The sequence below is a fragment of the Typopeltis vanoorti genome, chromosome 4 (genome assembly GCF_054136105.1).
Source record: "Typopeltis vanoorti isolate ZY-2024b chromosome 4, IOZ_Tvanoo_1.0, whole genome shotgun sequence".
NCBI classification, from domain to species: Eukaryota; Metazoa; Arthropoda; class Arachnida; order Uropygi; family Thelyphonidae; genus Typopeltis; species Typopeltis vanoorti.
In genome coordinates this window covers 54723381-54737012 of record NC_143552.1, presented here as the reverse complement: position 1 = coordinate 54737012, position 13632 = coordinate 54723381, and the positions used below count along the sequence as shown (strand labels likewise).

Genomic DNA, 13632 nt, shown 5'->3' with positions numbered 1-13632 from the left:
AACAATTCATAAGTTTTAAATTGCACGCCATTCTGAGTAGTTCTCGGTTAACAGATCGACTGTTGCGGTATCACAGTGCTTGTGTTCAAGTAACCCTTATTTTACTTAATAATGGCCCCAAAGTGCAAGAGTCATGATGAGGCAATTTGGATATGACAAAGAGAAGCTATAAAATACTTCCTTTTAAGTAAAAAGGTAAAAGCTCGACTTCATAAAATATAAATAAATAAAAAACTTATGTTGGGGTTGCTAAGATTCCATTAACATTCAGATAACTTTTATTACAGTATGTTGTTATAATTGTTCTAATTTAATATTAGTTGTTGTTAATCTCTTACTGTACCTAATTTATAAATTAAACTTTATCATAGATATGTAGGAAAAAACAGTGTGTGTGTGTGTGTGTGTGTAGGGTTCGGTACTATCCACGGGGGGGGGGGGGGATCTTGGAAAGTATCCCCCGTGGATAAGGGGGAACTACTGTACTTACATTATACAAGTACATTAGCTCTGTAATATACTTGTCTTAGTTGCAACATTTAGATATTTTATTCTTTCATATTGTTCTGTTTAAACATCCAGAAATCTTTGCCTTGGGCACTTGCTCTTTTACTTCATTTTCTGTCATTCCTTCTGAGTTAATTTGAATTCCTAAGTATTTAAAATTCAACATTTGTTTGATTATTTTTCTATTTATTTCTAACTTACACTTGATTGGTTTTTTTTTATTAATATTTCTATAATTACATTTTTGGCAAATTCATTGGGAATGAAACACTTTTTTTTTTCTTTTTTGTAAATTACCTTTCATGTCTGCTACCATTACTATGTCATCTGCATAATCTATTAAATATACTACAAGTCTCCCTCGATTAATGCGGTTATCCCTCGATGTTACCGTGTATATCAAAATCGCGTTAATGAGATCTAATAATCAATGGTAAAAATTACAATTCATCCATGATCGATTACTGTATTAATAATTCGTTTTATATGGTACTCTTTTAGGAAAGATAAAAAAATTAATGCAAAGTAAATGTTTAATAAATACTTGTACCTAAATTATTTACTGCAATTTTTTTTATCAAAAGATGTTATCAAGAGTCATTTGAACAGCTTTAGTTTTTTTCTTATCGGCATAAATTCTACGATAACAAGCAAAACGACTCTCCAGACCTCGGCAAACAAGCAATGAAACAAAGAAAACACACTGCAAATATAACATGATGGTACAAATTAAGTTAATATTGAATCCAACATTATTTCATAGCCAAATATAGAAACTACAAGAGTTTCGTGCTGAATATATAGAAACTAAAAGTTTTGGCGGATGCAAGCATAAGCAACCTTATTGGCAACTCGTAGTAAAGGTGGAGTAAGATCCAGATCACTTTCCTTATTATTTTCCATAATGTAAAGCACATCTCCTAGAGGAGATGTATGATAAATAAGCCTTTGGCACTCTATTTCAGTATGGTTTATTTATTTTCAGTTACAATCTAGAAATTATTGAACAAAAAATAAAAAAAACAACAACTAAACCATGCTATACTGACATCGGAGGTTGCGGTATCTCTCAGATACAATTTACTGTCAAATATCACAAACCTTTACATAACATGTGTTAAACCATACCCACAGCAAAAAACAGTGCGGAATATCATTCCGCACTGTTTCGTATCATTCGTAACATATGAATGCACAGCAACACATGACCACCAAGCTATACACTGAATTGTGTAAGAATATTTATATTAAATATTTTGCATGTATCTGTCAGATCAGCTGTGAGCTCTGCACGGTTAAAGGTACATTAATCAAAACTCTTGCCGCATATATCAAGGGATTGCCGCAATTGATTTTGCGGCGTTAATCAAATCCCGTGTTAAGCAAGGGATACCTGTATATTGTAAATTTTTATTCAATTTAATTTCTTATCTTTTAGTTCTGTTATTATTTCATTCATCAAAATATTAAACAGTAGTGGACCTAACGAATCACCCTGCCTAGTTCCTTTCTTCATTTCAATTTGTTTCATTATTGCAGTACCTCACTATGCATTTATGACCTTTATAAATATTTTTGATATTTTAAATATGTAGAAATAAAGCAGCTAAGGACATCTTACATGTGAGGCAGATCAAAGATGCTGAAGGAAGAGTATTATGGAGGGATGTGGACATAAGAAACATATGGAAAATATACTTTGAGGGACTTCTGAATGAGGAAAATGCAAGGACTCACAGAGGAGATGGGCAGCCTTCTGAGGGGATGGTGCAGAACATCAGTAGAATGGAAGTGACGGAGGCCATGAAGAGGACGAGGAATGGAAAAGCGGTGGGCCCGACAGAATTCCAGTGGAGGCATGGAAGGCACTGGGGGAAGAGGGAATTGACCTGCTGTGGGACCTGTTCATGAAAGTTTGCCAACAGGAAAATATACCCGAGGAATGGAGGGAGAGTACTCTTGTTCCCATCTACAAGGGTAAAGGGGATGCACAAGACTGTAAAAATTACAGAGGAATAAAGTTGATGTCCCACACAATGAAGATCCTAGAAAGGGTTCTTGATGGTAGATTGAGGGAGGAGGTGGAGATTGCAAAGGAACAATTTGGCTTCATGCCTGGTAGATCAACAACAGATGCTATCTTTGGGTTACGACAGATGATGGAAAAATATCGAGAGAAACAAAGGGAGCTACATCTGGTATTTATTGATCTGGAGAAAGCATACGATAGAGTGCCAAGGCAAGAAGTCTGGAGGTGTCTGAGGGAGAAGAAGGTGCCAGAGAAATATGTCAGGTTGGTGCAGGAAATGTACAGAAATGTGAAGACAAGTGTTCGGACCTGTTTGGGACAGACAGAAAGTTTTCAAGTAACAGTTGGCTTGCATCAAGGGTCAGCATTAAGTCCGTTTCTGTTTAATATTGTGATGGAGGTGGTAACAGAGGAGGTGAGAGAAGATGCACCTTGGACAATGTTGTATGCAGATGACATCTTGCTGTGTGTAGATACAAGAGAAGAAGCGGAAACTAAACTGGAAAGATGGAGAAAAGTACTGGAAGAGAGAGGTATGAGACTGAGCAGAAGTAAGACAGAGTATATGTGTTGCGCAGTGGGCGGTGGCCAGGAGACAGACCTGGAGCTGGAAGGAAATGTCATCAGGAAGGTGAGAGACTTTAGATACTTAGGTTCGACAGTGGAAGAAGATGGAGGAGGTGAGAAGGAAGTGGGATGCAGGATACAAGCAGGTTGGAGGAACTGGAGGGAGATGGCTGGAGTGTTATGTGATAAGAGGGTGCCGATCAATCTGAAAGGCAAAATTTATAGGACAGTAGTGAGGCCAGCTATGACATATGCTATAGAAACTGTGGCCCTGAGGAAAAATAACGTCAGCAGGATGGAAGTAGCAGAGATGAGAATGCTTAGGTGGATGTGCGGTGTGACCAGAAAGGATCATCTGAGAAATGACTATGTCAGGGGAACAGTGAAAGTTACGAACTTAGGAGCGAAAATACAGGAGGCAAGGTTGAGATGGTTTGGTCATGTGATGAGGAGGGAGGACGAATATGTGGGAAGAAGGGTCATGCAGATGGATGTGCAAGGAAGGCGGAAGCGTGGGCGGCCAAAGAAGAGATGGAGGGAGCTGGTAGAAGAGGACTTGAAGATGAAGAACTTGGATGTGGTGACAGCCCAAGACAGGAAGGTGTGGAGGAGACTCATAACAAACAGTGACCCCACTTAAGTGGGAGAAGCTGCAGAAGAAGAAGAAGAAGAAGAAATATTTTTGATAAGTTTTGCTGGGTTTTTAATTTTCTACTGTCAAATGTTTTATGTAGATCTATAAAACATAAAACTGGAGTGTTATATTATATTGATTTTTCTCTCTTAGCTGCTTTGCTGCAAATACTGCATCTATACAAGAATGTCCAGATCTAAGCCTTGTAGTTCATTTAACATTAGAGATTCATTTATAATTTCTTGAATACGTTTGTACAGATTTTCAAGGCAGCTGTTAATAAATTAATCCCTCTATGATTATTTGGATTTATCTCCATTTTAAAAACATTAGCTCTGTGATATTTTTTTTCTCCATTCATTTAGTATTTGTTTAGAATACACTTTTTTAAACAGTTTATTTACTGAAATATTATTCCTCTTCCTCTATGTTTTAAGACCTCATTCTGTACTTCGTCCATTCTTGGCCATTTTCCTGATTTTTTAAATTTTTTTTAAAATACTTTCTATTTTGTTATGTTATTTCTAAATCTTCATCATCATTCAAGTTTTCAGGGAAAGTTTTTTTTCCTTCCATCTTCATACAAAATTTTTTCTTCCAGCATTTTTGTGCAATAAAGGATATGTTTATATATTCATATAATTCAGTTCTTTGGTTCTAATTAATCTCCATATTTGCTTCTGTGTGCTATACGTCCTGTTCAAGGTGTTTTTAATAGTTCTCGGAATTCTAATTTCTCAGATTTTGTTATTAGTTTCATTTTTTAAATTATTAGGAATACTTTTATTCATTGAATTTACCTTGCAGATAAAAAAAAAGCTTCTTCATCTTTCGTGATAAAAATTTAACTTCCTTTGAGTACCATGGATTAGACTCCTTGGTTATATCATTTATGTCTAATGACAAATTATATAATAAAATTAAGTATTATTATTCTAAAACAAGTGAAGTAATTAAACTACTATAAAATACAGCAAATGAAGAGCCAAATTTTACCAATTCATTCCATTTGTAGAATAAAATTAATTTCACTGGTAAAAGAGAATTTGTGATTATATTTCCTAATCAGAGATTACCTGAGACTAGACAATATTCATGCTCATGTGATTGAGTCAAGATACATATCAAATAAAGTAAAAAAAAAATTTGCAAAAAGGCCTTATAAAGAACTTTTTATTATTTTCTGTAGACCTCTCCAGTGAAGAATATGAGACTGTCTGATATACTAACAATTAATGGTAACAAGTTTCATAATTTTTTTTTCATAAAATATTACAGATCTTAAAAGTTAATCACATTATTATTAAACGACATCTCCAGGGAGTCTGCACCAACAGCATCGAACGATTGATCCCTTCCAACTATTAACTGCGCTCAAACTTGCTTAACTTTTTTGCGTGAGCCATTTAGTAGCAGAAGCTCTACCAATCGACCAACCTTTGCTGGCTATTAATCATTGGCTGGATTCTAAAGGAATTAAGGTGAGCTTGCATGATTTTTCTTATCACTCAGCATAAACACAAATATGTGTTAATGTTAACAAAGTGCATTTGATAGGACTGTTGCATCAAATGTCCAATCACCTTTGAGTTCAAAAGCCATTCTAAAGGTTTCTAATGTTTTCTAGACAGTATTTGATCCCCAATCTTTCCAGCTAAAGAGAATACATCATCAGTTTAGAACTTGTTTGTTCTACTGATGATGTATTCTCATCTTCAATGCAAATTTCTGTTGTTTTAATATTTTTATTTAAATTCAATAAATCAGTAATGAGCGTATAACATATTGTTTACATCCTAGTTGTCACTTGTATTTAAAACATATTTCAAGGAGAATAGTAAATTATAAATGTCAGTTCAGTAATGTGGAAATATCTATAGCAGGGAGAATATTTTAGATCATGCCAAGAGAAAATGAAAGCACCAATGCTAAATTTATGAGCATAAAAAATCAACATATCAGTTATAGTATGAGTAAGATATGAGAAGAAAAAAAACTAAGAAAAAACAAGGGAAACAATTTACTTGCCTTCAGTTAGATGTTTACATGGAATTGTGCATTTCTCTGATCCATTTCTACATGTGCTATGGCCATTACATTGACAAGCTGAAAAGAAAAACAAATATTCACTAATATAAAATTAAAAATCATTCCACTTTTTTAAACTGAATTGGAACCTTTAAAATAATCCACCCATACAGGAACGAGAAAAGAAATATACAGATATTCTTTAAAACAGTAGTTACTATAATATAAATGATCGTATACTGAGAAAGAAAACTTCAACATAGCTTTTTAAGAAGTGGCTAAATACAGAAACGTACTACAAGAATCGGCAGAAAATATCTTGTCAGGACAAGAAAGCCTCCCATTTCTAATCTGCAAACTATGGGATTTGAATCCCATGGCATGGATATTGTAAAAGTCTTCAGATAGTAGATGTTTTCAATATTCAGTTTAAGACTACCATTCTACTGGAGATGTGAAGTGTCTTCAAAAATTGCTTATCTTGAAAGGTACCTAGCACATCACTATAAACAACGAATTACACAATAACCACAGTAATTAACTTTAATGAAATGAAAGTACAGTGGTATCTCACTAATCCGAACTAATAAAAACCGTGCTTGTTTGGATTAGCAAATTTTCCCCCAAGAGACAACAATAACTAGCGTTTAAGACAAAAATAATCAGATTCTAATAGTACATCAATTTAATTCTGTAAATAAATGAAGTAACTGATAGAAAAAAAGCTACTGTACTGTAATGTAAAACTGAAAAAATAATACAGCATGCAAGTTTATTTTAGTAAAAAATTTAGTTGGTATGTACCTGTATTATTGAGGATTCTGATTTAATAAAATTGCATAGTTCAGTACATAAATTAATCTGCATAAAAATATCACTTTCTTGTACACAACACAAAAAAGTTTCACAAATTAACACACAAAAAAAAGTTTTTTGATTTCTTTGTAAAAAAGTCACTAGTTTTCTTTTGCTTCTTGGAAGCTAAACTTTTTTCGAATGCTTCTTCTCGAAGCTGCATTAGCAATAAAATTTTGTGGAATGGTGTATCATTCTGCTTAGCCCATTCTATGCACATATTAAAACTATCATCTGCCTCTTCATGTTTTACTTTTTTTTTCTTCGAATTCTTTATCATCATCTAATTCATTCTTTAGTGTCATATAGATAATTTCAGCATCTGATTTGATTTCAAATTTACTTTCGGTTCTACCTGTAATCCATTCTGTAACATCTGTTTGTGAAATTTCAACATCTGGATTTATATTTTTAACCAAATTATGAGTGTTTTGAATTTCTTCTTTTTGTGTATCATCGTAGTAAAATAATTATTAAATAAAAATAATAGTACACAAAATAATAATATGTAATAAATAAAACTTTTTTTTCTTTCAAACCACAGTTTGGATTACTGGAGGGTTTGGATTAGCGAGATACCACCGTACAGATATTTCATACTGAAAATAACAGTATATCATCAGTGCATAGGAACAAGCATTTTTATTTCATTAAAGTTAATTACTGTTGTTGTGTAATTTGTTGTTCAAAAATTGCTGATTATCTAACAATTATCCCATGCACAGTACTAAATGCTCCATAGATTTAAAAACCTTTTACTAATAGGATTCAATATATATATACATGGTCCATCAAAAAAATGTATACACATTTTAAAGATATCATCTATGGACTTTTTTTTCAAAGTTGGATCGAATTACGGTAGCAATGTGTAGAATGATGTTCTCTCAAAAGATGTTGTTACTCACATGAATACCAGCATCAACACATGACTGGTAGAATAAAAAAAAATGGCTGAGGCACGATTGTTGTTTGAGGAATGCAAGACCATTTTAAAGTTGTATTTCAAATTGGAGAATGTTGTTGGAGTTCAATGACAATGGAGGCGTGAGTTTGCAACACAACCTCCAACACGGCTGACAATTGCATGTATAACAGTGAATCGACATAATTGTGTTTACTGGACCCCAGAAAATCCAGGCATTCATGTGGACAGGACAGTCAATTTACTGGGGCTCAATGTCTGGTGTGAATTGTCATCCAGGGGTTTAATAGGACCATTCTTCTTTGAAGGTACTGTTACTGGTTAAGTGTACCTAGACTTATTATGCACATCCATTTTGCCTGCTAGTCATGCACTTTATGGGAATGATCAATTTCTCTTCCAACAAGATGGCACACTACCACCGAGATGCGAGAGCTTACCTCGATGAGTTTGAGGGAACAATGGATAGTACAAAGAGGTGCAGTTGAGCCCCCCCCCCCCATGTTCTCCTGATTTAACACCCTTGGACTTCTACCTATGGGAGACTCTAAATGATGTAGTGTATCGTAGAAAACCAGCTACACTGGTGGGCCTTCAGAAAGAAATTGAAATGGCATGTGCAGCAATCCCACTGGACACTTTGGCCAACGTTGCCCAAACGGTAGTTCATCGTAATAATAAGTGTCTGGAAGCTAATGGTAGCACCTCATGTAATTGTCGAAGTCAATGGTAACTTGTATTCATCCTTTGATCTGTATAAATTTAGTATTATAATTTTTATATAGGTTTTTCTTTTGCTGAAGTGTATATAAATTTTTTTGACAGACCCTGCGTGTGTGTGTGTGTGTGTGTGTGTGTGTGTGTGTGTGTGTGTGTGTGTGTGTGTGTGTGTGTGTGTGTGTATTGCAGGCGCAAACTTGACTTTTAGTCTGTTTGTTACTTGGGAAATGGAGTAAAACCAGGTTTAAAATTGCTTGGTATCTTTAACATATTTATATTTATACCCAAGGTAAAAATACTTTCTACACACACATATATATATATATATATATATATATATATATATATATATAGCGTGTGTGTGTGTGTGTGTGTGTGTGTGTGTGTGTGTGTAAATAGAATGTTTAACAGCACATATCATTTGTCAAAATGAATACTGTTAGTGAAATGCACATATAAATAATCAGCGCTAAAGTAGTGATTATTTATTGGGATACCTAATATGGTAAGCCTGTCATTATTACTCATTTAATAATGACACAAAGTTTGCTGTAACTAACTAATATTATTATACTATCCAATTTCCAAGACAAAGTCCAATTCTAGCAGTTTTTTTTTTATTTATTTTAATTTTAAATAACTTCATTTGTGAACTACTAACCTACAGCAGATCATGCTCTCAAAGATTTAAGAGGTAGTGTTTAAATACATTCTAACTAAAACCCAACTATCTAGAATTCAACTTTCTTACCAAAACTTCTGAATTATGCAGTATAGCCACCATAAAACTTTTATACTTCCATACTTACTATTTCTGGTCAAACATATCTATCCAAGTGCTTTTCCATATTTCACATTTCTAAAGACTTTTTTCCTACCTCAAGCATTGATGTGAACTCCTGATTGCAATCTTCTTGAATATTTTCTATATTTTTCTCTCAATGTCTGTTCCACTTAACAAACTTTCAAAATAATTATTCAAGAATTATCTTTAGTTTTTATATCACCATAATCATATTCCTTCTACAGGATTCTTTTCTTCACTTATACATTTTTTTCATCAACTTTCAGAACATTTTGCCTTCTTGAAATTTATCTTCTGCATTCTTACCAGTCTTTCCATAACTTTCATTTAACTACTTTTATACAAAGCTTAGTTATCTTCTATTTAAACAGTATTCTATGTTGATCACAGTATTGCTATGTTGAAGCGAACCTTGACATGTAAGGATAGGGAAGTAATTTTGTCTCTTTATAAGGTTTTGGATAAGACCACACCTGGATTACTGTGTGCAGATTTGGTCTCCCGGTTTCCAAGGGGATAAAAAAAGCTGTGGAAAGGGTGCAAAGAAGAGTTACAAAAATTATATCCGGATTATGGGATTTAGATTTATGAGGACAGATTGTGAATATGTGGATTGCAGACTCTGGTTAACAGGAGAAAGAGGGGATGATATGATAGAGGTCTATAACCTTTTGAATGGGTGTTATAGCATTTCAAATGATGAAATTTTTCATTATATGGAAGGTGGGGAGAGAACACAGGGCATCCATGGAAGTTAACGTTGTTCTTAGTCAAGAAAAGGGTACAAGCTGGTTTTTCTCCCAGAGAGCAGTGAGTGGGTGGAATAATTTGCCCTTAGGGGTAGTGAGTGCATCTAGTGTAAATGAATTTAAGAGAAGGTATGATAGCTGGGTTGGGTAATTTACAGCCTTCCTTGATGAGTCCTTGACTCCCTGGAGGACTCAGATAATAATAATAATAATATTCTCTGAGTACACCTGCTGACTTACTTGCCTTGGACTTGTATTCATCCTTTGTATTCACTATGATTCTTATCTTCCAGAACTGCCTCTACTTTAGTGAACCACCAAGAAGTTCAGATTTTTCCCTAAAGTTATAACTTCCCCACATGCCTCTCTGGCTGAATGAATGCTTTCTTCCAAGTTTGCACTAGGACTCAAAGTTTGGTTCTTATTTTTAAGTGCTTTTTTTCTTGAAAAATGATTTGTATATTTGAATCCACAGTTCATCTCTGAATTCTGCTGAACTTTAATTCTTTTTAAAACTTGCGCATATAATTTTCTTTTTAATATATTTGATTTTATATTGTTAAAAACTAAATGGTGATCATTTTCTATTTAAAAGCTCCTGAACCATTGTGTAGCTATTACTATCAGCAACAACATAACTTTTCTTATTTCTTGTGTCTTCTCTCGTTCAATTGGAGATATACTACATGGACTAGTCATTACTAATACATAAAGACATGCACAAATCCTGAACAGAACATTAGCTTTGCTGTTTTTTTCCAAATTTTCCTAAAATATTTCTATATGTATTTCATTTGTACTCTGTTGCTAAATCTCCAACAAGAACTACTTTTCCTTTGTCATCTGCCCATTTAATAACTAAAAAAACTCTGAGTCATAAATAAGCCTCACTGGCCAATTCCCCCAAAAATTTAACTTAAAAAAGCACCTTGAACAAAAGAGAATACCTAGTTTTTTGGATGCTGTGGAAACTACTGATGTAATATGTTTGTGCTAGGAGAGACGAAGTGAATGCTAGTCCAAGCTGCGAGATCTGCTCTTTTCTGGTGATTTGTATATTACTGAGAGTAAGGGAATGCAAGTTGAGATCACTTTTGTGAAAGAAGAGACAAAACTGTTTTGGTGGCAAATGAAAGTGATTAGACAATCTTTACCTCATTGAAGGACGGTATGTAGATCAATGTTTAAGGTACTTGGTATAGATGATCTTGATGCTTGGGATATGTGTGCACTGCATGGATTGTCAAATGAGTAGGATGAATAGAGACTACCATCGTCTGTAAAGCTGAGGAGAGGATCAGAGATGATTAAGAGTAGGTTGCTTATGTACATGAGAAAGAGGATAGGTGATAGGACAGAGTCCTGAGGTGCAGTGGTGGAATCTGAACATCTTGCTTAAATGAGAGCAAAAAACCTATCTACTCAGTTGACCAAAGTAGCCACTTATCCTAATGAATGTTTAATGGAAGAAACAAAGATAAAAACTTAAGTTTTATTTATTTATTCCCTTTTACCATGAAAAATATCATTCATATTTCAATACTATAACTGCATGTATGCATACCAGGCATACTGGTATTATAATAGTTAGGGAACTAAGCTGGAAATATCTAAAATAATAAATATTTTAATTCTGTTGACATCCTGATGCTCACATTAGAATAATTTTTTGGATTACAGGTGTAATAAAATACTAACTAACCCATTAACATAGTTCACATAGTCCAATGGCTTATAAATATTAATAATATTTATTATTATTACATGATACCTCCACGGAGTCCAAGAACTCATTGTAGGAAGGACACTCCACTATACATAACACAACACTTCTTTAAACCTCCATCTGCATATCATCACTATCTACAATGCTGTGCCACAGTCCATCACTACACACAACACCATTTACCACCATTAATGATATTTTTTGTCAGTAAATTGTGTGTGTGTGTGGGGGTGCATGCACTAGGGTTGATTTGCCTGTATGCAGGATGAAAAACCTGAGTTTCCAAGAGGATAAAAACTGCTACATCCACATGAGATCAGCTAACTAACCTTCAACTAAAAAAGTCCATATAAAGATTCCTGTCAACATGATGAGAATCAAATTCAGGTCTTTTCCAATCAAAGGGTACAATATTATCCTTCTGTAATTGTACTATGGAGGTGCTTATATAAATAAAATACAGGTGTTTAAAATAAAAGTACAGTCATCCCTTGACTTATGTCGGGGTTCCATTTGTTAGATCCTGAATGGAGAACTTTACAAGTAAATTCTTTATTCAGGATTTAACATGATAAATATCACTAATTAAGGAGATACCTGCACATCAGCTAATAATTATGAGAAATTTCTTTATGTTATGTGATAATGTGTAGTCCATATGTGCCATGTATTGAAATTTATTCCTGTATAACTGAAATGAGAAGCCGAGAATTTTGTGTCAGAATAGTAAGAATTATGTAAGGGGAATTGTTAAGTTATTTGTAAATCCCATTAAGCTGTCTAGTACATTACGAAATTTCCAGAAAGATAATAAGTAGTAATCCGGAATAATCGTGTATAATCTGTACGAGTTGAGCGTAGCGATGGAGGCTGTACTTACGTGGAAAGTGACGTTAGAACGACTACCTGGAATAGGGTAACCTAACAGATTAGGGAGATTGTAGGATCACCCAAGGGGCATGAATGATAGAGTTTGTGGGTAAAAAACACATCGAATAGAGGGTGCCTGAAAGGGTGAATAAAAGACAATGCATGCCATATTACAGGGCTTTTTCTTCTTCGGTTCCGGGATTCCAGTTTTAGGAGGTTTTGTCAGGGGATTCGTGAGAGAGAGCGGTGGGTTGACTACAGTGCTGTTGGACGAGGAGGGCTATTCTTGAGAACGCTTGAGGATTTCCAAGCGAAGCTGATCGTATTACGATGGCCTATGCAGAATCGAGCCTTCAAATAAAATAAATAAAGGAGAATGGAGAAAATTTCCTGCGCAGTGGTAGACAGCACGGCACAGTCCAGAAGTGATTCAAAGAAAAGCGTAGTGCATTGCCAGGTGCAAAGACGGCCGATAACTATACAGTAAGGTAAACCAGATCTACATAAGATGGCGGCATGAAATCAGAAAGGATCCGGTAATGTAAAGAATTTCATTCTATGTTAAAAATTGCTTAGAATAAGAAATTTGTGTCTACTATAAACTAAGGACACTAATGGAGAACTTTTAAGTGAGAATTTGATTGAATTAGTTAAGACCACGTGGAACAACGAAGAATTGTTGATAGGCAGTATTTTGGTTGAGAATGGCTAGGTTTGACTAATGGAATTTTGAATTAAGATGGTTATTGATAGAGTATTAATGAAAGTGTTCAATGCGTGTTCTGTGAATAACTTGTGAAAGGAATTATATCCTAGTAGTGTTATGCTTATACTTAATCTTATCCTATCGTAATTGAAGGATTTAGCTTACTCTAATTCATTGTTTGTGATTTAGTATGAACCTTAACTTAGAGTGAATTTTGTTCTATTGAGTATTTGAATTTTCTTAACTGTAAATGTTTTATGTTTTTCCAATAAACATGTTTTGTACCTTATACTTGAGTTTATGCCTGATTACGAATTCAAACCACCACTTTTGAAATAGAACCTTTTGGCAGGAAGGAATTAGATATTATTGCTTTAGTGAGATTCAGGTCACGACTGCTAACTGAATCTACAAGGCGAGATTATAGGATTGAATGTTGTGTATATGCTTTTGAATTTGGAATTGTTTCCCTGAACAAGATTCTCTTTTATTATAGAATATTGGCTGGCGC

General features: G+C 34.2%; 1 protein-coding gene across 1 annotated transcript in view; it reads right to left on the bottom strand.

Moving 5' to 3' along the window:
• Positions 1–13632, bottom strand: part of LOC150107312 (attractin-like protein 1) — a 447772-nt gene that overhangs the window by 141079 nt on the left and 293061 nt on the right. Inside the window, exon 15 of the mRNA XM_090391786.1 lies at positions 5766–5843. Coding sequence (XP_090247912.1) covers positions 5766–5843 — 78 coding nt within the window. The remainder of the gene's footprint in view (positions 1–5765; positions 5844–13632) is intronic.